At 42.2% G+C, this 26,199-nt stretch overlaps 1 protein-coding gene across 1 annotated transcript in view; it reads right to left on the reverse strand.

Moving 5' to 3' along the window:
• Nucleotides 1-843: 843 nt before the first annotated feature.
• The window catches only part of LOC311231472 (stromal interaction molecule 2-like), a gene marked incomplete at its 3' end in the record, with an annotated part of 56,219 nt that continues 30,863 nt past the window's right edge, over nt 844-26,199 (reverse strand). The window contains 11 exon segments of the mRNA XM_084318072.1: nt 844-2,305; nt 2,613-2,799; nt 5,296-5,498; nt 6,555-6,655; nt 9,277-9,438; nt 10,368-10,545; nt 17,319-17,496; nt 18,462-18,577; nt 22,959-23,070; nt 23,356-23,407; nt 23,409-23,468. Coding sequence (XP_084174198.1) covers nt 844-2,305; nt 2,613-2,799; nt 5,296-5,498; nt 6,555-6,655; nt 9,277-9,438; nt 10,368-10,545; nt 17,319-17,496; nt 18,462-18,577; nt 22,959-23,070; nt 23,356-23,407; nt 23,409-23,468 — 2,811 coding nt within the window.

A 26,199-nucleotide genomic window follows, 5' to 3' on the forward strand; every position in this document is an offset into this window, starting at 1 on the left:
AGAGCTCGGATGCATCACTGCCCTGAGAAACTCCGCTGGATGATGTCACCCGGAGGAGAGCAGACCTTTAGGGAACTGTAGACACTATCTCATCAACTTTCCTCGAGTTGGGCCAACTACAGTTTAAAACATTTGAGGAAATAGTCTACAGTTCACTAGCGGTCTGCTCTCCTCTGGGTGAGTTTCTCCGAGGGGGGTACTGATGTGGTCTCTCAAGACACAGATGAGCACATGTCCTCACAACAGAACAATAGGCAAAATGCCTCTTTAGAAGGTTTACGTTGAAATTAAGTTGCTTCTGTTACACAGAAGAAAGGCCTATATTCAAACACTAATGCATCAACTATAATGTCTCTATTTAAAAATATATATTGTGCCAATCATTCACCTACTTAAGACTTACAGTAATAGCAGATAAAAAGTAAAACTTTATATATAAAATGGATTATATCAAAAGAATATCAAACACTTAAAAGACACTTTCATATCAATCACATAACGCATTGCAGTGATTTACATTTCAACGCCATTCTTTCAAATATATTTCTTCATCATTTCTGCTAGGCCACATTATTAATTCGGGGTATGTGTGCCCAGGTTCATCACGGCCTGCTTTAAAAATCTAAACATGGCATTCGTATCTTTCTTCTTTTTCTCTCTCAAATAAATTAAAAAAAATTCATTCAGCAGCAACGTGAATCCAGACTCTGGCTCCAGCTTTAGAAACTCCAGGCTAAGACAGGATGATGTCTTCAGACAAATGTTCATGTCATTTCACCCCTGGGTTCTCCCGAGACTTCCTAGTTCAACACAATGCTAAGAACGTTTCATCCCACCTGACAGTCAGAGCTTCTGTAGGCCACTTTGGGGTCTTTCTGAAGTTGCATTTTTTTTCTTTTTAAACAGGTTCTTGAGTTTGGAAGACTTCTTGATCTTCTCTTTCTCCTTGTTCCTCTCCTCGCGCACAGCAGTGGGTGACGCACTGGGAGACGGGGAGACCCTTAGTGGTGGCAGTGGCGGTAGCTCCCCCTCTCCTGTTAGTGTGCTGTGGGGCAGATTGGGTGTTGAGGCAGAGAGGCCACTAGGGCCGGCTGGGGTAGTAGCCACAGGAGCACAGGACTTTTCCAGGATTCCATCGTACACCAGCTGGCTTAAAGGACCAGGGCTGACTAGTTCAGACGGTGGTTTCCTTGGTACAAAGGAGGTCATGGTGAGGTCCGGCTGTCCCAATCGACCGGGACATGAACCTGTCTCGGATGCAACAAACTCCTCCCTCAATATCAGCTGTTTTGGTAGTTCCATGGGGAGATCAACTTTATCCCAAGAGATTTTTCCTGTAGGTGTGTCTATGGAACTGTCAATCGTATCTCTTGATATTCTTCGTCTGAGACAGCTATTGGACATCTCAAGTTCATCTCTCAATATCCTCCTACTGGCTGAGGATTCTAAACCAAGCTCCTGCCTCTCTCTGGAGAGTTTACGAGCTGAGTTGTCTATAAGAGCTTCCATTTTGTCCCTAGGCAACATTTTTCTGGAGGCACCATCAGCAGAGTAGTCCATTTCATCTCTAGATATCCTTCTTACTGGAGTTCCAACAGTCTCTGCCATTTTGTCCTTGGGCATTCCTCTCACAGCAGAATCCAGCTGATATTCTCCTTTATCCCAAGCTAACCTCCTAGAGCCTGAGTCCATAGACATTCCCATGGAATCTCTTGTAAACATCCTGGATACTGAATCAAGCGGAAGCTCAAGCTCATCTCGTAACATCTGTCGCGAGACGCCGTCCATCGAAGTGCCCAACATTTCTCTCGATAGCTTCCTCCTCCTAGTTGCCATATCCGCTGAAATTTCACCTTCGTTTCGAAGCATCTTTCTAGCAGTAACATCTTGTGACACATCACGTCTATCTCTATATATATTTCTTGAGGCTGTGTCTATCAAACTCCCCATTGTGTCCCTCGATATTTTCCTAGCTGCCACATCTGCTTCCAAATCATTGCAGTGCACCTTTCTGACTGGGGCATCCAGTGAACCATCACTTCTGTCTCTAGATATCTTGCTTGAGGCAGTGTCCATCAACGTCTCAACCTCATTGGACACGTCAGCAGAAGTTTCCAGCTCCACAACTGAGATTTTGCGGACTGGAGATTCAATGGAAGGTTCTGGTTCTTTACTGGAGGATTTCCTAATGGAGCCATCCCCGAACAACTCCATTTCATCACGGTAGAGCTTTCGGGAAGAGGAGTCGAACATACGGCCAACAGGAGCTGCATAGTCTGAGTCTGGGAATATTTCCTGGGAATGTCTGTCAGTGAGAGAGAGAGAGAAAGAAAGAGAGAGAGAGAGAGAGAGAGAGAGAGAGAGAGAGAGAGAGAGAGAGAGAGAGAGAGAGAGAGAGAGAGAGAGAGAGAGAGAGAGAGAGAGAGAGAGAGAGAGAGAAAATAAGGGAAACAGACAGACAAACAAACAAACAAGGAAAGACAAAGAAAGAAAGAAAGAAAAAATAAAGAAAGCCATCACTCTAAAAGCACTGGTGTAGCCATTCTAACAAAGCAGTACTGTATGTAAAATCAATGATCCTATTTATCTCAGCTTTGTGTTGTCAGACATACTGTCTCTTGTGAGAGTTGAGGAAGATTCCCGCCTCTTCTTCAAAGCAGGGCAGCGGGGCTCGAATGGGAATCAGTAGGTCAGGGTCGGAGGAGATCATGGTGCTTTGGGGCTGGGTAATGACCCCAGTAAGACGAGAGCGACATAGGGTAGAACCTCGAGTCCGAGGGGAGCGCTTCACTGGTGGAACTGTAGAGAGGTCAAAGGTCAGCAAATGAGTGGAACTGTTTCCCCCTACTTAATGTTTGCATCAGATCCAACTTGGAATTAAATAACCTATTAATATGTCACTGATATTTTATTAGGAGATATCGTTTTATATAACAACCGTAAAAATAGCAACCAATCAGCCTCAACACCATTCATCACAATCATCAGGTCATTACAGTAGCCCTTTTCACACAGAAATCCCGTCATAATGCTGCAACCTCCTTTTCCCTCCAATCTGCCAGCTTTGGGTTGTTCACACTGAACCTAGCAAAGAAGGCATTGTGTGTGCGTTCTAGGGCTGCAATGATTATTTTGTTATCGATTAATCTGTAGATTATTTTGATCGATTAGTCGATTAATCTAAGCGATTAATTTACCAGAAAAATCAACAACCATTGATTCTATTTGCAATTGAATATTTCAAAATGTTTTACTAGTATCCTCAGGTCACATGGGTAGTTGCCTCTTTGACACCACCTACTGAATACCCAGAGTAGGAGATGAGCCATGAAGTGTATGTCTATTTATGTCTTACAGCTACTTCAAATCATTGAACGTACAGAGAGAGAGACGGGATCTGACAACAAACCTATCCATTGCGAATCCAGGTTACACACAAAAGACCAGACCCCCCTCCCGCGATTATACATACGCAGGATGTAGTGTGATGTGTATTGGAATTCTCGAAGTCAACTTCCTGTCTGTTGTTGCTATGCAACAGTGGCGCGGGGGAAAGATTCGCTCCTGGTACATTGTTTGCGCTTCATTTAGTGCAGAAAACGGATCGGAAAGCGGCAAATTAAACATAATCAAGGGTAATTTTCTTCAGTGCATCAAAATACCAAAGAGCTGCTGTGTGACTTTTTGTACCAATAACAAAATCAAAACTCAAGTTTTATATAATACCAGATGGGAGAGTCGATCAAAGCAGACACTGGTCCCCCAAGTCAAATCATACGTATGTCTGCTCTACCCATTTCATAACAGGTGAGAATAAGGAACACATATTTATATCGTAAATAAATTATTGGCTGTGAGGTTGTAAACAGCAAATAAATGTTAGCTGCTAGCTATTTCGCCATATAGTCCATTCTCAGCGTATGTGCACTGGAGGCTTCAAGTAGCCTACATGCCTTTTTCATGTTTATATGTTACTACTATTTAAAAACGGAGCTCACTTTTGCTCGTACACACCTGTTGGTTGTCCCCTAAACTAAGATGGCGGCGGTCTTGTGTTGTTGCCAATGCACTGTCAGCTACCCGCGACCCCACTTTGTTTCACCCGTAGTTTGTGAACCGCTGGATTACACATTGCGCATGTTATGACTTTGAACGTCTGCCATTTCCACCGCCAGGCACATACAAGTAACAATACGATGCGTCAATCATGAATATGCAAAACGATGAAATTTCATAGTCGATGACGTCGACATCGTTGATAAATCGTTGCAGCCCTAGTGCGTTCAGACAGAATTCTGTGAAGCCGTGTTCCAAATATGACATGCATAACTCATTTAAGACAAGCTTTGTCTAGGCTTTTGAAAATGTAGGGGAGACATTGGTAGTAACGGAGCAGCTGAGATAGGAGACAACACTTTTTTATTTATTTATTTTCTCTCAATGTACAACATTCCAAAAAGTATTACTAATATTTCCAACGGTCCAAAGCGAAAATACAAGGTGGTCAAATAAGCAGTAAAATGCCGCCACTGGAAAAGGCCCAGAAAGGCAAAAATCGTTTTGCGGTGGTGGTAATGTCAAACCCTGCAGTGCTTGCAAGATTATAGGTTCAGAGGGTCGAGACCTTGAGTGTAATCTTCAAGTGCATGGTGCTTGGTTTTGGCAAAATTGTCCAATGCGTTCTAACAAATGAAAGACAAGAAATGTTAAATATTACGTTATGTGTGGGGTCCACCACCATTTCAATATCAGGTTAGGATTTGGAATATCTTCAAGTGCATGCCAGGCATTACTACCCCATCATCAAAAACGTCACCCCCTTATCTGCCAGGCAGTCCCTTTCACACAGACGCTGGGGGAAAAACCACCCTGGTAATTTCACCATACCCGAAGACGGCATAACACATTCTGTTCAACCTTGACCCCCCCCATTCCGCGTTTGTACCTTTCACACAGAACGGTACTGTACTTGAAACAGTACTGTATATCGTTTGTCATAAATGTCTTGATGAAACAGTACTGTATATCTGTATGTCATAAATGTCATTATGAATTGAAAATGGGGGACCCTGATGTAAACAAGACAAAAGACTTTTTCTGGTCTGCATCCTCTTAACAATTGTTTGTATTGAGCCGTATTGTATTGTACCCATTCTGCAATCTGTTAATAAAGTTTTCAATCAATCAATCAATCAAACGGCATGCCGGCAAAATGGGGTAAGATTGCCGGGCTTAAACGGTGTGAAAGGGGCTAGTAACAGTGAAGACATCTAACCGGTCACTCCTGTTACCAACCAAGGTCTTCCAGCAGGTCCTCCACTGAACTGTAGGTGGACATGGGCACTCTGGGCCCCAGGTTGCAGGTTTCTGAGTAGAGGTTGGCGGTCAGGGTTGCCAGGCCAGAGTTCCTGAAGATGGGGAAGCTACACAGACGCTCAATCTGCTGCCACCGATGGAGGCGCTCGCGCAGGCAGGATGTCACCTCAGACAGGGAATTCCTGCAGGGGATACAAGACATTCATGGTAATAACCCAAGGACGCTTTACAAAGCAACAAAAAAGACACATAAGACATAATCAAAATAAATAATGATACCAATGAGGACAGGGAGACAACTAGGGGCCATAGGCCTTCGTGAACAGGTGGGTTTTCAGGGCTGTCTTAAAGGAGTCCACCAAGGAGTGGATCTCAGCCGAGAGAGTTCTAGAGGGTGGGAGCCACCACGCATAATTTTATCCACAGATCATTATTACACATTCATAGGATTCCAATATGCTTTTGAGAGTATAGAAAACATTGTGTCGGGGGCGGTCAGGTGGCGTAACGGAGATTGCGTTCGTCGGGGTTGTCACCAGCTTGGCTGGCCGTTCACACTAATACAATTGGCAGTATTAGAGGGTGGGAGAAGCTGGCGGGGTGGGTCCGGGTCGTTGTAAACAGCGACTCCTACAGTTCGGTCGGGGCGCCTGCTAAGCGCGGATAGGATCTAAGTGGGATAGCGTGATCCTTCCACACGCTATGCCCTCTCAGTGAAAATCCGCGCTGCCAGGTGAAAAGAAGCGGTTGATTGGCTGGACGTGTGTCGGAGGAAGCACGTGGTAGCCTCCACTCTCCCAGACCGACTGTGGGGGGTAAGTGCGCAGCGACCAGGAAGGGGATTGGGAATTGGCATAACGACTAACATTGGGATGGGAGAAAATCGGAGGAAAAAGGAGGGGGAAAAAAATCTAAAAAAAAAAAAAAAAAAAAATGGTGTCTGCCACACTGCCTGGCTACCCATCACAGTGGAGATCAAACTAAATATTGCCAGCTGCTTGGCTTTCCTCGCAGACAGGCCCACAATCCTCAAGCCACTAAGTTAACTCTCATAGATACCTGCAAAATATCAAGAATTAGCCTTCAGTCATGGCCAAGGCATCTAACATGAGCAGCCGATGACTGAGACTTTTCCTGTTTGTCCACATATGTGTATTCATGAACGCAGGTATGCACACTTATGTGCGCGCACAGCTGCACACACACACTAAAGAGAATTTGCATTATCTCTGTCTTACTTGGCCTCCAGGATCTTCTGATCGACCTGGTCCAGGGCGGAGCTATGAGCCACCTGGAGAGTCCCCAGGACAGTACTCCTTTTCTTCTTGATCTTCTCTGCCTGGGCACACAAAGGATGGCACACTTGGTATCAGCAGGTCCTACCTCAATTCACTTCATAGATAGATAGATAGATAGATAGATAGATAGATAGATAGATAGATAGATAGATAGATAGATAGATAGATAGATAGATAGATAGATAGATAGATAGATAGATAGATAGATAGATAGATAGATAGATAGATAGATAGATAGATAGATAGATAGATAGATAGATAGATAGATAGATAGATAGATAGATAGATAGATAGATAGATAGATAGATAGATAGATAGATAGATAGATAGATAGATAGATAGATAGATAGATAGATAGATAGATAGATAGATAGATAGATAGATAGATAGATAGATAGATAGATAGATAGATAGATAGATAGATAGATAGATAGATAGATAGATAGATAGATAGATAGATAGATAGATAGATAGATAGATAGATAGATAGATAGATAGATAGATAGATAGATAGATAGATAGATAGATAGATAGATAGATAGATAGATAGATAGATAGATAGATAGATAGATAGATAGATAGATAGATAGATAGATAGATAGATAGATAGATAGATAGATAGATAGATAGATAGATAGATAGATAGATAGATAGATAGATAGATAGATAGATAGATAGATAGATAGATAGATAGATAGATAGATAGATAGATAGATAGATAGATAGATAGATAGATAGATAGATAGATAGATAGATAGATAGATAGATAGATAGATAGATAGATAGATAGATAGATAGATAGATAGATAGATAGATAGATAGATAGATAGATAGATAGATAGATAGATAGATAGATAGATAGATAGATAGATAGATAGATAGATAGATAGATAGATAGATAGATAGATAGATAGATAGATAGATAGATAGATAGATAGATAGATAGATAGATAGATAGATAGATAGATAGATAGATAGATAGATAGATAGATAGATAGATAGATAGATAGATAGATAGATAGATAGATAGATAGATAGATAGATAGATAGATAGATAGATAGATAGATAGATAGATAGATAGATAGATAGATAGATAGATAGATAGATAGATAGATAGATAGATAGATAGATGACAGTAAGGTTAGTTAGGGTTAGATATATATTTTTTTTCTTTTTCATTTCAGATAATGGTTGAAGAAGTGCGTCTTTAGTCGACGGCGAAAGATTGGGTTTCGGCTGTCCTAACTGTGGTGGGCAGTTAGTTCCACCATTGTGGGGCAAGGAATGAGAAAAGGCGGCTTCTCCTTGATGACCCTCCCGGAGCTCGGATAGGAGTGGGTCTGAGACGGCCAGAAGAGTAGGAACATTTCCATCCATATACTGTAGAACTGGGCAATATATTCGGCCAATGTCACCCCACTTCTTAGGGACCTGCACTGGCTCCCCATTGCTGCACGTATCCGCTTCAAGGCCCTCGACCTAGCATACCATGCGGCAAAGGGAACCGCTCCCGCCTACCTCCGGTCAATGGTCTCTAACTACACACCCTCAAGACCCCTACACTCTGCATCTTCTGGCCGCCTCAGACCTACTCCTATCCAAGCTCCGGGAGGGTCATCAAAGAGAAGTCGCCTATTCTCGGTCCTTGCCCCACAATGGTGGAATGAACTACCCACCCCAGTTAGAACAGCCGAAACCCGTCCAATCTTTCGCCGTCGACTAAAGACGCACTTCTTCAACCATTATCTGAAATAATTAAAAAAAAATTATAATAATTAAAGAAATTAATAAATAATTCTATTCTTTTTAAAGATCTAACCCTAACTAACCTTACTGTCATGCACTTGTCCTAATAAACTAACCTACACTGTTACTCAGCTGATAGAGTTGTACCCTTCCTGATGACTTGTCGTACATAACTTGTAAGTCGCTTTGGATAAAAGCGTCAGATAAATGACTAAATGTAAATGTAAATGTAAATGTATATTGATATATATCTTCTCATGCGTTATCATGTCATAGATTTGTATCGTGAATCATGATACACGATTTTGCCTAAATCAAAAAAACTAAAACAAATAGTAAGTCCGATTTCTCTCGCCACTAATGCAGGAGACGCTGGGTTCGAGCCCAGCTCTCCGCATTGCTACCAGCTTGGCTGGTCGTTCATACTAATACAATTGGCAGTATTAGGGGGTGGGAAGCTGGTGGGTGGGGATCGGACGTTGTGGACAGCGACTCCTACAGGTCGGTTGGTGCGCCTGCGCAGCAGAATCAGGAAGCGACGGGGGCGGCGTGTCCCTCCCACGCAGACCCCCGCCGCTGGGAGATCGCGCTGTGCAGGTGAAAAGATGCGACGGCTACTTCCTCAAGTACCGGAGGGAACACGTGATGTAAGGCTTCGTCCACATTGCAGCCGGCTTGTGGGAGGCATGGCCTAACAGTGTTCGAGACAGGGGAGGGTAGAATTGGACGATACGAAATTGGGATGGGAAAAAAATTTAAAATGGGAGAAAAAAGCAGATAAAAAAAAAAGGAAGTCCGATTTCTCACAAATTATTCCTCTGGGGTGGGGTGGGTCGATTTAACTTTTCTCATTTCATGGGATCTCTAAATAGAACCCCCCCTCCCCCAGCCCTTCATTCATGGTCTCTCCATCACCTCCTCCTTGGCGGTGTTCAGCTGCAGCTCAGCGCCATGCTTCTTCACGTTGTAGTACTGGACCTCCACTTCATGGGTCAGCTGTAGCCAAAGCTGAAGGGCCTCGGAAGCAGACCAGCTGATCTGCATGTCCTTCTCCGCCTGCTTCAGTACATCACGTACCTGAGGCGACAAAGCCAGTCCATGTCATACCTCAGTCAAACTTTTAAGTACAGTCAAGTTCACTATATACAGTAGTAGTCTAGTCCAGCGGTTCTCTACTAGTGAAAGGGGGGCATATTGTGAAAATTGCCTTTTCCGTTTTGCATTGTTTTTACAGAATGAGGGGTTGAGAACACTGAAAAATTTGAAATATGTGCATTGTTCCTTTTCTGCACGTCAGCTCTAACAAGAACCCTCCCTCTTCAGAATCAGAAAGGACTTTATTGCCAAGCAGTTTTCGCAATTTGATTTGATGCGACATTGAAAGGAGCCGTTCAGAATTGGAGCCACAATTGCCATAATTAATTAAGTGCGTGTATGTGCGTGTGAAGAGATCTTGGAAAAATGTGCGTGTAAAAAATGGCGACTCACTCGTAAAGGATTTTTAACAGTAAGTTTGATATGCTATTGTTGGATCTTGAGTCATATTTGATCTAGTCTGTCATAGTGTAGTGTAGTCTGACAGTTTGATCAGAATTGTGTTTGATGGCACAGGCTTATGCACCACTGCTAGATGTACGATAATTATCATATTTGTACGATAAAATCAGCTCACTCGATACAGGCACAGAAATAGCCCTGAAATAGACTGAAACAGAGAGGTATAGAGGCTGCTAGAATGCATAATCTGCCAGAAAAAAAACTCAAAGACCGGTTTAGGTGACCTCAAAGACCTATATTAACTTGTTGGAAGGCACTAAAATATGTCCCCTTTAAGTCATTTCAGGCGTGCCTTGAGATTTTGCTCAAATTCAAATGTTCTTTTAACTATTCTATCACCACATGACAAATTATCTGTGGTGACTACGTGGTGAAACCACAAATAATTACACTGACAGATATGCACTTGGATGGGACTAATACATGGAGCACCTCTACCGTGCCTCTACCTGTTCCAGCTCCTCCTCTGCATATCGGAGCCGGCTGAGCTCACTGACGGCCCCCTGTCTCAGCGTGTAGAGGCGGTGGGCCTCCTCTTGCGCTCCCATAATCTCATCTCTCATCTTCTCCTCCAGGTTCTGTTTTTCCTCTGCCACGTTACGCTTCTCTTCCTGTGCTCTTTCCAGCCTGGCAGAATGACGGAATGCGATTCAGTGCACACACACTCACATGATGTATGTTAGTCCATGGGCCAGAGCCCAAAATTTCACTTGTCGGTACCACTCAAGGTGACAAAGCTTACTTGTACTTTTTGAAAATATCTATGTCTGTAGATGATATTTTGGTATGATAGCCCTTCCTGAGTGGTATCTGTATCATAATTATCAAGTCATGAAGTATACCCACCCCCTCAGGAATTAGCATTTCAGATGCTGGTGCATATCCTGCTTTGGACTCACGCAGGGCACGAAATTAACTTTTTGACTCACCGGCCAGTGGCGGGTAGATGGGCAAAATCTACCCGCCAAGCATATTTCTTACCAGCCAAAAAAAACGCATTTTTGTGTCACATATATATAAAAATCTGTACATTTCAAGTAGATGGGGTATTATGTTGAAGAATACACTTAAATAAGAGGCCAGAGTAAAATTTTAAGCAAATTATTTTAATATATTGATTGATGATTGATTAATCAATACATGTCAATTCAATCTTAAGCTTAAATTATAACCTACTGTTAAACATCATCAGACTCCTTACTCTACCCTCTTTGCAGGATTTAACAGAACATAATAAAATGTAAAGGTTTTATAAACCTAACTTAAACCTCCTCAATCATGTCCTCATCAGAGTCCTCTGGTTTTCTTTTTTACTTTGACTGAGAAAATAATAATCACACAAAGGGATAATGGCTTATAGCAGACTTAATGATTTTAGAATATTTCAGATAATGAAATGAAATGGTCATCAACTATCCAGTTAGTATTTATAGTGTAACGTTTGGCTTTAAATCATATTGAACGTAGAGAGAGAGAGAGAGAGAGAGAGAGAGAGCGAGAGCGAGAGAGAGAGAGAGAGAGAGAGAGAGAGAGAGAGAGAGAGAGAGAGAGAGAGAGGAGAGGGGGGGAGAGAGAGAGAGCGAGAGAGGAGATGCATAGGAGCCTCGTATGGGTTCTGCGGCCCTGCAGCTGGATACTATTGGGAGAGAGAGAGAGAGCCCCCGTCTGAGCAATAGTATGCAGCCTCGTATGGGTTCTGCGGTCCTGCAGCTGGATGCATCTCCGTCTGAGTCGCGTAGTTGATGATGTCACACACACTAGACTAAGATGTAAACAGAACACACGGAGCCTGGTGGATGCATGAAGCGATATAAATAAACCAATAGCCAATAAATGTGAAGTTATCTTTGAACCACTGTTGTCAAGCCTCGTTAATATAACCCCTTTCCTCACTAATGGAACTGGTTTTGTGGACTCGCTGACGGTGCTTGAGCGTTTCCAGGATTAGCAGCTAACGCTAATTAGCTTAGCTTAGTTAGCTCCCTACAGTGCAAGCAGCACCAGGCTCCATGAAGCGATATAAATAAACCAATAGCCAATAAATGTGAAGTTATCTTTGAACCCCTGTTGTCAAGCCTCGTTAATATAACCCCTTTCCTCACTAATGGAACTGGTTTTGTGGACTCGCTGACGGTGCTTTGAGCGTTTCCAGGATTAGCAGCTAACGCTAATTAGCTTAGCTTAGTTAGCTCCCTACAGTGCAAGCAGGCGCCACGGGCAGTCAGGACAGAAGAGTAGTGGATGTGACATCGGTAAACAAACCACAAATTAGGCCTGTCGTAGACCAAAACACATGCAGTTTTAATTATTTTACATGACTATTTTGTGACCCGCCACATGGGTCACAAAATGGGTCCTCTCAGTGGCAGTCGCCAAACCTAAAATCTGGTCGCCAATGGCGGGTGGCGGGCTTTAATTTCGGGCCCTCACTCACGTATGTCAATGTTTCACGATATTGTCTTTGGTATCATCTTAACACTTTAATGGCCAGACCCGAGATATCTCGGGTTAACTCGCTTTCTGGGGGTTTTGGTTGTTTTTTCTTTTATTCAATTTTTTTTCATTATTCATCCATGGACCTCGTGATAGCATAGGGAATCATTCTGAAATCCCAAAAGTGCAATACTGGCCGCAAAAACTACCCCCCCCCCTTTCATGCATTCATGATGAAACATAATACCTATTATATGTGAAAATAGTAGCGTGTACAGGCAGAATTAACGTATTGCTCCATAACACAGTTACCAGGAATTAGCCAGGATCACTCTGAAACTATACAATATTCACCACGGTATAACACGCGAACCTTTCCATGAAAAATGTTATTCTTTTTCACATGTTGAATGATAGATGGTTAATGTCAAATGAGCCATAGTATTGTCTCTATAACTATAATATAGAATATAGATATAGCCCTGCAAACAATGCAAGGCACAGTGAAAATCCCTATACTTTACAGCGCCGGCCAACAGTGATGTACCTGAACGTGTTCAATGAACGATCGTTCGTGAACGCGTTCGTATTTTGGGCGAACGTGAACTGAACGTACTGTATTTCCGCTAAATAAACGTAATTGAGAACGCGTTCATTCTCAGCGCTGTATAACGGCGTTCAAAAGTGCTTTCATTCTCAGCACTGTATTATAACGGGGTTCAAAAGTGTGCCAGATTTCATATGCCTTTCAGCTGAAAACCCAGTTAAAACACACCGTAAACAGGCTTCAAAATAATGCGGAAAACCACCCAATCTGGCAACCGCTCTGATGCGGGGCTTCGGGGAGTCGGGTATAGTATAGCAGCAGCACTCGCACTTTTAGAAGGCTCTGCACTCGCTCAGAGTCAGACTCTACAGCGTCGGCGTATGAGCATTTAAAAGAGTTTTAGTTAAAGTCAGTAAATGTTTTGCACTTTGAATATTGAACTTTGAGGTACAACCTTAGTTTCATACCTCAGCCTGGTTCTTACCTTGTGTTGTGTTAGTAGAGTTATGTCGGCACGTTTATATATTATATGTTTGCACAATGACTACTTTCACTTTTGGTACTTTAAGTATATTTAGATTATTATACTTAACACTTTGACTGCCACGCTGTTTCCCCATCTTTGTACTTAGTTGGCCGGCAGTGTTGGGAGAGTTCACTTTCTACATGAACTAGTTCAGTTCACAGTTCACAAATTTTAAAATGAACTAGTTCAGTTCATAGTTAATAATTCAAAATTTTTAACTAAAGTTCATGGTTTCAAAAATGAACAAATTTATAGTTTATAGTTCTTTTTTCAATACGTTGCTGCAAGCTATTATTTGTAAAATGTATTGCCACAACCCATATAGAACCACAGAATACTGGCATTTCCATAACGCTTTGCTGCCGCCCATTCAGTCCACACTAGTAGCAGCTGCAGCTTTCATCTCTACAGTATATTTTCAAAAACATGAGGAAAAACGTGCTGCTTGAATGGTCTTTATTAAAGGGGACTATGTCATCTTTCATTCAAACTAATATGTGAATCTTTCTGACCAATATAGAGGTCACTGGAGCTCTTTGAACAGTCAACAACACACATTTGTACAAAGTTTCGCCAAAATGATATACTATCTTTTAGCCGTGTGTCATCTAGGAGCAACAGGGACACAAAATACAAAATCTACAACACTCTTAGGACCATAAGGATTCAGGAAATGTATAATATGCCTATACTATTTCTGAATGTGAGCCTTAAATTAGAAGAGCAGTACTAGGCTCCTATTAAACTATACAGAACAGCCACTAGGATAATGTCACAAAGTGGTCTGTCTTTATCATACATATACAGGACATAAAGGACACCATAATGAGATAAGGAACCACTTAGAGTTTTATAAACAACCTATTAAACAGAACAACATTATAAACAGAATTAACATTGAAAGTGAATTGCCAGCAGCGTGCAGATGGTGTGAAATACCCCAAGTCTGATGGTGATATTCTGGAACATGGCATCATGTTTCCATGTGATCTCAACAGCCTTTGCATACAGGGCTTGGTCAAAGACACAGACAATCTTTGTCAGGTCTAAGCACTGCATGATGCTTAGTGACTGGTTAAGCACCTCGTTGACAGTCGATTTGTATCGCTGGAACATTGATGGTAGGCAGATAGCCTACACACTGTCAGGGATGACTGTCATATCACCCGAGTCAGGATGTTGAAGCCGGTCCCGTTGCTGACTGACTGGGCATCTTGCTGTGACATTCTTGGACCCAAACAAGGTTCTTCTGTCTGGCAAGCTGAGTATTGGCAGCAGCATCAGCATCTGCACTTTTTCTTTGTGGTGGACCCACCCGTTGTCCAGTGTTGTAAGTTGGTAACATTGGTGGTAACAAAGTTGTGAAACACCAGGATGGATGTTACTTGGTAAGGTGACACTTCCTGATGCTGAGAGCGTCTGCAGACACAAGGCAGTGTCGATTTCCTCCATCTGTGAGTAGGACACGCTGTGCCTGTGACCAAGTCAGTTGAGGATGTTTATCAGCTCTACATTCCCTGTCAATGACTTGACACTGAATGGCAAAACGATGTGCTTGTCCCTGTTGCTCCTAGATGACACAGGGCTAAAAAATAGTATGTCGTTTACACAAAGATCTTGTTAAAATGTGTGTTTTTGACAGTCTAAAGAGCTCCAGTGACCTCTATATTAGTCAGAAAGATTCACATCTTAGCCTGAAAGAAAGATGACATAGTCCCTTTTAAAATGATACCAAAGACAATATTGTGAAACATTGACAGATGTCCTCATGAGTCTAAAGCAGGATATGCACCAGCATCTGAAATGCAATTTACCTGAGGGGGTGGGTATCAGTGGCGGCCGCTGGGTACTTCGCCACTAGGGGCGCTATACCAAACATTTTGCAAAATGCAAACATGTACAGTACAGTACCACGCAACACTCATGGCAAGACGTGAGCGATTCGACTCACGCTCACGGCAATGAATCGGCTCTTATGAACGAGTCGCTCAGCTGTTACTACAACAACACACAACCAGTCAAATAAAGTATAGTCTAGACTCTAATTCACAACTTGAAACACAATATATAAATAGAAAAGTTAGAAACAAAACTCGCCCGTCTACAAACACAGGCAGATCTCTCCCTCTCTCCTTCTCTCTCTCACACACAGCGCGACGTGGAATCGATTCGTTACACAATCAGACCTATTATATACCAAGAATAACTTCAGTATGAGTACAGGGCTGTACACATATTTTGCATATTGTTAAACGAGCCAAGGCTAGCTATTAAACTATTGATATGAATCGAAAATCTGGGACCCTGATGTAAACAAGACAAACGTCTTTCTCTGGTCTGCATCCCCTTAACAATTGTGTGTATTGAGCCGTACTGTATTGTACCCATTCTGCAATCTGTTAATAAAGTTCTCATTCATTCATTCATTCAAACATAGACGATATTGAACAAGCCATAATCCACGTATTTTCAATCCGAGAGAGCTGCAGTAGTTAAATCAATGAGCCATCGACATAGTCAGTGTGGTAAGTAACGTTATTATTGCATCCAAGATTGATACACGGCTGGCTAGGCAGTTGGTAGTCATAGTCTTGTGTTATAAAATAAATAAACAATCAGCAATGTCTCGCTTCATGAATGGCCAGCAGTAGTACTGCTCCTAAAAAAAACTATTTACAAATGTTAACGTTAAGCACAGAGAGAGAGAGAGAGAGAGAGAGAGAGAGAGAGAGAGAGAGAGAGAGAGAGAGAGAGAGAGAGAGAGAGAGAGAGAGAGAGAGAGAGAGAGACTCACTGTTTAGTTGAAACGTCCAGGGCAGGAGAGCTTGATAAACGTGTATAATCCGCCATATAGCTTGTTAGCCAAGTGTTAGCTGAGCTCGTTAGCACAACACTCAACAAGTACATTCCTTTGTCCATTTCCGCTCGAACAGACTGCAAACTACCTGGCGTTCTATCGCCATGCTCTAAGACAAACTCTAACCTTAACCAACTTTGAAAGAGTGCCTAAGCTTAACAGTCTAAAGAACTTGCAGTCACGGCACGCTCGTCTAAGACAAACAGCTGCATGCATCTCACAACAACACAACTATCTCCACCGACCAACCTAGGACCAACCTAGGAACCAAGCTAGAAGCTAGAATTGGAACATTAGAAATTGGATTCGGCCAATCAGAGATCGTCTCTGTGAAATTCTGCCATGGAAAAAAATACTGGCGTCGGCCAATCAGAGAGCGTCTCCGCGAAATGCGGCTATGGAAATTCTTCACGGAAGTTCACGCTGCTGGCTAGACCGCTTCAAATCGCGCTCGGATTCCAACATAATAGTCATATTTCAACGCACAACGCCGTATGCACTGATTGGCTGTGACGGAGACAGCGATCAAACTGTGACGTGCACTCAGAGCGCTATCGCTTCCAACCCTGGGCGAGAAATACGAAAAAATTAAAAAAAACGTCACTTCCTGTTCAAGAAAACGAGTATTTCTTTTTTAATATAATAACGTTATATTGTGCATTGGAAACACAAACATACTTAAAATGAGTAAATATTATTAATTTTAAACATGTTTATATTATTTATAGGGCTTTAAAACAAAAAACTAAAAACTTTTTTTTCTTGTTCTCTCATATAACCAGGGTAGGAGCTGAGGGGGGGCGGCGCCCGAGCGCCCCTAGTGGTAGAGCCGCCACTGGTGGGTATACTTCATGAGCTGATAACTATGATACAGCTATCACTCAGGAAGGGCTAGCATATCTATAGACATAGATATATATATATATATATAAAAAGTATATGTACGCTTTGTCACCTTGAGTGGTGCCGCATGCACGCACGCATGCCCGCACGCACATGCACACGCACACACACACACACGACTACAGTATACTCACTGTTCCTGCAGCTCTCGGAGGCTCAGTTCAGCCCTCTGCAGACTCTCCAGATCTTTTATCATCTTGACGATGTGTATCTTACTGGCTTTGTTCTGGACCTGAGCAAACCAGCAGCCTCCAACCCCCATCACCACAGACACAATCAGCAGTAAGTCCTTCATGTAGTTATGAGGAGGACCTAGATGGGAAGATTCATATTCTGCTTAGTTAAAGATGCTAACATATTGAAAGGTAGGCAACAGATGGCTGAATAAGATACCATGTGGATATAACAGGGACTTTTCATATAGCTTTTCCATAGTGTTTAAAGTTATATTAAACTTTGGGCCTTTTGTTATACATATCAGTATTTGGCCTGTACAAAAACTGTTGGTAGGACGCTTACATTGTTTGAAAGTTTTGTTTCGTTGGTGCATCAAGTTAAGTCAAGCAATTATTTCCCAACACTGGCTGCCAAACAAGTTGTGTTTGATCCGTTTTCAGGCAAGCTCCTTCAGTCTTCCCGGCACGGTGGTGTGTGTAGTGGTTAACACTGTCACCTCAGAGCAAGAAGGTCCAGGGTTCGATTCCCGCTTGGGGACCAGGTTTCCATGATGCCAGTTACCCAGGTGGGATATCTCCCAGGCCTTTCTGTGTGGAGTTTGCATGTTCTCCCCATGCTCGCAAGGGTTTCCCCCCCGATAAGATAAACCCAATGGAAAAACATGCACAACAACAGATCGCTAACGCTGTGGCGTCCTTGACGAAGACGGGCAGGAGCACTTGGATTGGTCCCCGGGGCGCGGCTCACGTTGACGTGTTGTTCTGTTTTTCCTTTGTCTATCCGTTGATTTTATTTTATTTTTCTGTTTATTTTATACTTTTCTTTGTACTTAGCTTAGCTATGTGAAGCACTTTGGTTGACAAGCGTCATGTTTAAACGTGCTATACAAATGAATTTGATTGATTGATTGATTGATTGATTGATTGATTGATTGGTTGATTGATTGATTGATTGAGTGAGGATGATGATGATGATGATGAAGAGGTGTGTTCATACGTGTAGGAGAGAAGTCAGTGAGGATGATGATGATGAAGAGGTGTGTTCATACGTGTAGGAGAGAAGTCAGTGAGGATGATGATGATGAAGAGGTGTGTTCATACGTGTAGGAGGCCCAAACAGCACCACATCCAGTGCTTTGATGGTGAGCTTCTGCTTGTCCCTCTGGTCCTGGACCTTCAGCTGTCCACTCAGGAACGATGGCTCATTGGCTGCAATCCTGCATGAGCAACAACACTATGAGCACAACAATTGATTGATTGATTGATTGAAAACTTTATTAACAGATTGCAGAATGGGTACAATACAGTACAGCTCAATACACACAATTGTTAAGGGGATGCAGACCAGAGAAAGACTTTCGTCTTGTTTACATCAGGGTCCCCCATTTTCAATTCATCAGGACATATATGACATACATGACATACAGATAGTCAGTACTGCTACATCTATACATTTATGACATACCAGATTTGCAAATACAGTACTGTTTGTGATACAGAAGGAGTCAAGAAAAGGGAGTATATACATTTGACGTAGAAACTGTACATTGGAGGAGGTTGGGTGGGGGGGGTTGGGTACATTGGGATATTGACAACCATACTGGGTAATTTACATTGGAGGTGGTTGGGGGGGGGGGGGGGCACACTGTATAAACAAGTAAAACTGTACATTGAGGGGGGGGGGGAGGAGACACTGTACAAACAAACAAAATTGTACATTGGACTATTGACAAAACCATACTAGGTAAATGACTGTACATTGGAGGGGGTTGGGTTAGGATATTTACAGGGGCCAGTGTTGAATTGCAGTCTCCCGTAGGTGTCCCTTGAGAGAGGTTTTGAAAGTGGGTAGTGATCCACATTCCTTTACAGCTTTGGGTAGGGCGTTCCACATTGATGTGGCATAATTGCGAAACGTGTTTAGTCCCTTATTTGAGCCGAATCTGGGTTTAACATGATTTGTGGAGCTCCCTCTGGTGTTGTGATCGTGGTATTCACTGACCTTTGGGAAGTATTTTGACATGTACATGGGTACCTTGGTCGTGTAGTGTATCTTGTAGACCAGGCCCAACAACACTATCAGCACAAGAATACTATCAGCACAACAATACTATCAGCACAACAATACTATCAGTACTATCAGCACAACAATACTATCAGCATAACAACACTATGAGCACAACAACACTATCAGCACAACAACACTATGAGCACAACAACACTATGAGCTCAACAACACTCAGAATAACAACACTATGAGCACAACAACACTATGAGCACAACAATACTATCAGCACAACAACACTATGAGCGAAACAATACTATCAGCACAACAACACTATGAGCGAAACAACACTATCAGCACAACAACACTATGAGTGAAACAACACTATGAGCACAACAACACTATGAGCACAACAACACTATGAGCTCAACAACACTCAGCACAACAACACTATGAGCACAACAACACTATGAGCTCAACAACACTATGAGCACAACAACACTATGAGCTCAACAACACTAGGGCTGCAACGATTAGTCGACATAATCGACGACGTCGATTATAAAAAATCGTCGATGAGAAATTGTTGCGTCGATTAGTCATTAAAAAAAAATTATTTAATTTTTTTTTTTTTTTTTTTTTTTTTTTGTGCTCTACCTATCTTTGTGAGAGTGGCTTCTCAGGGTTCCAGACAACATCATAACATGATGATCCCATAGCAAATTTTGGACATTGAAAACATTGTTCCCCTGCAGGAGATGATGATCAGACTAGACACACAATACATTACACACGCACTCCTCTCACTCACACACAGCGATCAGAGTAAGACACACACATACACACTCCTCTCACTCACACACAGCGATCAGAGTAAGACACACACACATACACACTCCTCTCACTCACACACAGCGATCAGAGTAAGACACACACACATTCACACTCCTCTCTCTCACACACAGCGATCAGAGTAAGACACACACACATTCACACTCCTCTCACTCACACACAGCGATCAGAGTAAGACACACACACATACACAAATTACACAGTACACACCTCTCACTCACACAGCGATCAGAGTAAGACACACACAAATTACACAGTACACACACTCCTCTCACTCACACAGCGATCAGAGTAAGACACACACACATACACACACACAGACTCCTCTCACACACAGCAAACAAAAGTTATTTAAAGTACACTTCCACTTTAATTTGTATTATTTAATTTATTTATCTTGTTATGAGTGATTGCTGTATTGTTCTTCAAATACATTTTCATTTAAAGTGGCTTAAAGATCCAAATTCAAATGTTTCATGAGTCATTATTTTAATTTGCTATGGGATCATCATGTTATGATGTTGTTGTTTGGTCCTGACAAGAGTCTCAAAGTCTGGGGTGATGGTAGACAAGCAACTCTGAGGTCATGCTCAATGTCCAATCTGTTCCTCTGCTCTGTCTTCAGCTGGACCAGAGCTGAGAAGCCACTTTCACAAAGATAGGTAATAAAAAAAAAAAAAAAAAAATCCTTTTTTTTTGTTGTTTACATTGGTTTTCGATTAGTCGACTAATCGAAAAAATAATCGGCAGATTAGTCGACTACCAAATTAGTCATTAGTTGCAGCCCTAAACAACACTATGAGCTCAACAACACTATGAGCTCAACAACACTATCAGCTCAACAACACTATCAGCACAACAACACTATGAGCTCAACAACACTATCAGCTCAACAACACTATCAGAATAACAACACTATGAGCTCAACAACACTCAGAATAACAACACTATGAGCTCAACAACACTATCAGCACAACAACACTATGAGCTCAACAACACTCAGAATAACAACACTATGAGCTCAACAACACTATCAGCTCAACAACACTATCAGCACAACAACACTATGAGCTCAACAACACTCAGAATAACAACACTATGAGCTCAACAACACTATCAGCTCAACAACACTATCAGCACAACAACACTATCAGCTCAACAACACTATCAGCACAACAACACTATCAGCTCAACAACACTATGAGCTCAACAACACTATCAGCTCAACAACACTATCAGCACAACAACACTATCAGCACAACAACACTATCAGCACAACAACACTATCAGCTCAACAACACTATGAGCACAACAACACTATCAGCACAACAACACTATCAGCTCAACAACACTATCAGCTCAACAACACTATGAGCTCAACAACACTATCAGCACAACAACACTATCAGCACAACAACACTATCAGCACAACAACACTATGAACTCAACAACACTATCAGCTCAACAACACTATCAGGACAGCAACACTATCAGCACAACAACACTATCAGCACAACAACACTATGAGCTCAACAACACTATCAGCTCAACAACACTATGAGCTCAACAACACTATCAGCTCAACAACACTATGAGCTCAACAACACTATCAGCACAACAACACTATGAGCTCAACAACACTATGAGCTCAACAACACTATCAGCACAACAACACTATGAGCTCAACAACACTATCAGAGTATCAGCACAACAACACTATGAGCTCAACAACACTATCAGCTCAACAACACTATGAACTCAACAACACTATCAGCTCAACAACACTCAGCACAACAACACTATCAGGACAGCAACACTATCAGGACAGATGAAAAAATGCATTTAAAAAGGTTTTAAATCAAGTGGATTGTTTTTGTGATGCATAATCACAGCATAATTGTGCAAAATGACCCAGTTATGCTCTGCTCTATAACACTCCAAACATTCAGCTTGGCTTGCTGTGATATTTCAGAGTACGACTTTCAATACCGGTTCTGCCCGTTAGTTCTTTATTACAGCAGGTTTTGTTTACTCATCAAAAGGCTTATTGATTCTACATTTTCAGCTCTTATCCCGCCGTAGACAGTTGGCCTGGCTGCTGGATTGATCATCCTTAAGTTCTTTTTTGAATGTGTGTGTTTTTCTACCTGTAAATGTATAACAACTTACTGAATGGTATTTACATGATGTAATGAGGTTGAACCCACACAGCTTACTGTAGCCCTTGGTCGTAAACTCACTTCTAAAGTGGAAATACCATTGTTTCCTCATCTGAATTGGATCCTTTTCATGTTGTGGACCGGATAAGACTTCTCGTTAAACACTTCATGTTTAAAGTGTCCTTGAGCAAGACACTTAACCCCTAACTGCTCCCGATGAGCTGGTTGGGGCCTCACATTGGCTGCCTTTGCCATTGAGTGTGTGAGTGAATGGGTGAATGCGAGGCACAAGTTGTAAAGCGCTTTGGGTAGTTGTAAGACTCAAATGCGCTATATACATGCAGTCCATTTACCATTCACCATTACCACATGGTGCGGTCAGTCGACAACAATATGATTTCCACTCAGGGACATAAAGGTCTCGTCTTATTTTATTTCATTGTATATCTCATGTTATTCACAATAATATTCTATCCTGGACATAATTGGTACGCAAACAACAGGTGATTGTAATCAAATAACAGGTGATCGCCATTAAATGACGCCATGTTGGTAAGCATGAGAAGACATGAGAACACTTACCTGGGGAGAGTGTTTCCATTGACCTTGAAGTCCTTGAAGTTCCTCTCGTACTGCGGCAGCTCCACAAACTCCTTCAGCCAACGAAGCACCTCGTCCTGTGTCCAGTTATGGACTGGAGGTGAAAAGAGAAAGACATTTCTGCCAGTGTTATTCTTATTGATTTATCTTCCTAGAGAGTGGGCAGTCCACTCCCTTGGTGTTTTTTTTCTTCATGGAGAAGGGTGAGAGGGAGATGTTTTCTAGTGTGCCATTCAGCCCTAGACCAGTGGGGTTACAAATTACAGTTCCAGAGGCGAGGCTCTTAACCGCTGCAGGCACCATGTGAGAAAAATAACTATTAGATAGTTTGATACAGAAGGAGATACAGACACACACGCACACACGCACGCACGCAGACCTTCAGATGACTTCCACCCCCTCCACAGCTCCTCTACGGTGATGTGTTGGTCCCTCTCTGTGTAGGTTGCTGTGTTTGTTGGTCTGCTGCTCCTTCATGTCCTCGATGATGAACTACACAGAGAGAGGGGGGGGGAGAGAGAGAGAGAGAGAGAGAGAGAGAGAGAGAGAGAGAGAGAGAGAGAGAGAGAGAGAGAGAGAGAGAGAGAGAGAGAGAGAGAGAGAGAGAGAGAGAGAGAGAGAGAGAGAGAGAGAGAGAGAGAGAGAGAGAGAGAGAGAGAGAGAGAGAGAGAGAGAGAGAGAGAGAGAGAGAGAGAGAGAGAGAGAGAGAGAGAGAGAGAGAGAGAGAGAGAGAGAGATAGATAGATAGAGTGATAGATAGATAGATAGATAGATAGATAGATAGATAGATAGATAGATAGATAGATAGATAGATAGATAGATAGATAGATAGATAGATAGATAGATAGATAGATAGATAGATAGATAGATAGATAGATAGATAGATAGATAGATAGATAGATAGATAGATAGATAGATAGATAGATAGATAGATAGATAGATAGATAGATAGATAGATAGATAGATAGATAGGGAATTAAGGGCTGTAACAGACTGAGTCAGTTAAGTTCAAAGCATAAAGTCAGGGGTCACAAACACATTAGTTGGGCAGACACTCCATGTCAGTGTCTAAAATAAATTGGCAGCCGTGTTGCAATGTGTTATGTGCTTATGTTTCATTTTGGGAATAGAATTGGTGCACAGCCAATGCATGTGCGTATATAGTATACTGTATTTATTTACAGTGAATTTTATAAGTATGCGTGTATATTGCATAGTTCTATGTGTGTGTGTGTGTGTGTGTGTGTGTATCTTTGTGTCTGTGTGTCTGTGTGTCTGTGTGTGTGTGTGTGTGTGTGTGTGTGTGTGTGTGCGTGCGTGTGTGCGTGCGTGCGTGTTTGCATGTGCATTGCCACTGCCTTGGAATGTGTCCTTGGCTGTAAGCAGAAGCTTCATGTGATGGACTGAGGAATCTTCTGATGGGCACTGGCCCCTCCCCTCCTGTCTCCATGGATACCGAAACCTGAACCCCCGGGATCCTGTATCCCTGGACTACATTCTGGAACGCCACGACATTCTGGAATTGGGGGTTCACTACCAATCCCACAAATAACTAGACCCATACAAAAATTAATCACAGTGTTTTTCTTCCCTGCACACAGCAATTACTGTTGAAATACTATAGTGGATCATTATAGAAATAAGCCTGATATGCAGTGTGGGCAATGATAAAACCACAGGAATACTACAGTGATTACCAGAGGTTTCTATACTAAATACTATTCTGATATTCTAATACTATGCTGAATCACTACAGTACAGTACACTACAGAAACAACACAGGAATGCTAGAATTTCTGTGGTAAATCTCTATAGTGTGTATGAAAGAAAACACAGGAGTACTATAGGTTTTACTAGAGTTAATCTTTTGTACTGTAGAAGTTCACCAACTCACTGGGGAAACCGGCTACTTACTCTGGTCTACAAAGCCGCATAGCGCTGTGAACATAGTTACACATGTACAACAGTGTCCATAAACACGAGACATTTACAGAGACATGCGCATGGCTGCAGGTCGTCTGGCAATGAGAGCTTGTTTGTTCAGTATGACTCTGTTACTAAATGGAGAAGCCTTATAGCATTTGACTGTAGCAACAAGCCAAGACAGCTGTTGTAACCTTTTCTCTATCTGTTCTTCTTAGCTGTCTTTGTCTCATCAGACACACACAGACACACACACACACACACACACACACACACACACACACACACACACACACACACACACACACACACACACACAAGGAGGCAAAAAGTAATGTAATCCTGGTCAGAACAATACTACAATATATTTGCATTTGTTAGCCATGCTAGTGATCTAAACAATTGATCCATGCTAAAGCTAGATACAGTATGTAAAAGGTGAAACAGTCACACTCACTGATTTGCTGATTTGGCTAAATTACATCCAGACGTTTTCGTTTTGAAACTACTTTTAGTCGGGGGTTCCATGGTTTCTCCATATAGCCCTGTTCAACACAGCTCAACACAGGTAGGAGGCAACTCAGTCACATGATTCAGCAGGTATTGCTGTCTATAACATACGGTTATCCTATAACCATAGTTATATGAGTATAGCGAGCGCTCTGCTCGTAGTGGAACCTTATCCCTTTCAATCTAATTCTGAATAAAATTTCTCCACATGTACACACCCATCCGCCTGGCCACACCCACATCCGCTCCTCTACATAAGTGGGGACGTGGTCATACTAACAGCTCCTTCCCAAGTCTTTCACCACCGAAGGCGAAGACCACAGGGATCTCAGTAAGTCCGAGCAGAGCGCTCGCTATACTATGGTTATAGGATAACCGTATGTTATATTATCGTATAGCTTACGCTCTGCTCGTAGTGGAACACAGGAGCTGAGCAGAGCGGAAGCTTGACAAATGTACCCGCTGAGGCCCCCCACAACCATCAGAACCGGGGAGCAGGGTGCGAACCATGGGTAAGCTCTGTGAGCCATTGGCTCCCCTAGATCAGACACCACCTCCCCTGAAAACATGATTTGTGAATTTTTGGGGGGTCTCTAAATTACTGAAAATAAATGCTATTTTTGCCATGCATTTCTCATTTTTCTGTAATTTTCTGTATCATCGTGTATAATAATAAACTTAGGCTATTTTGATGTATGATTAATGATTTGCGCACTAATTCACACACACCGTAATATGGCAACATGCATGCTATTCTTGCAATTACCATTCAGAGCGCGGCGGCGCTGCA

Source organism: Notolepis coatsorum (genome assembly GCF_963971535.1).
Source record: "Notolepis coatsorum genome assembly, chromosome: 7".
Lineage (NCBI taxonomy): Eukaryota > Metazoa > Chordata > Actinopteri > Aulopiformes > Paralepididae > Notolepis > Notolepis coatsorum.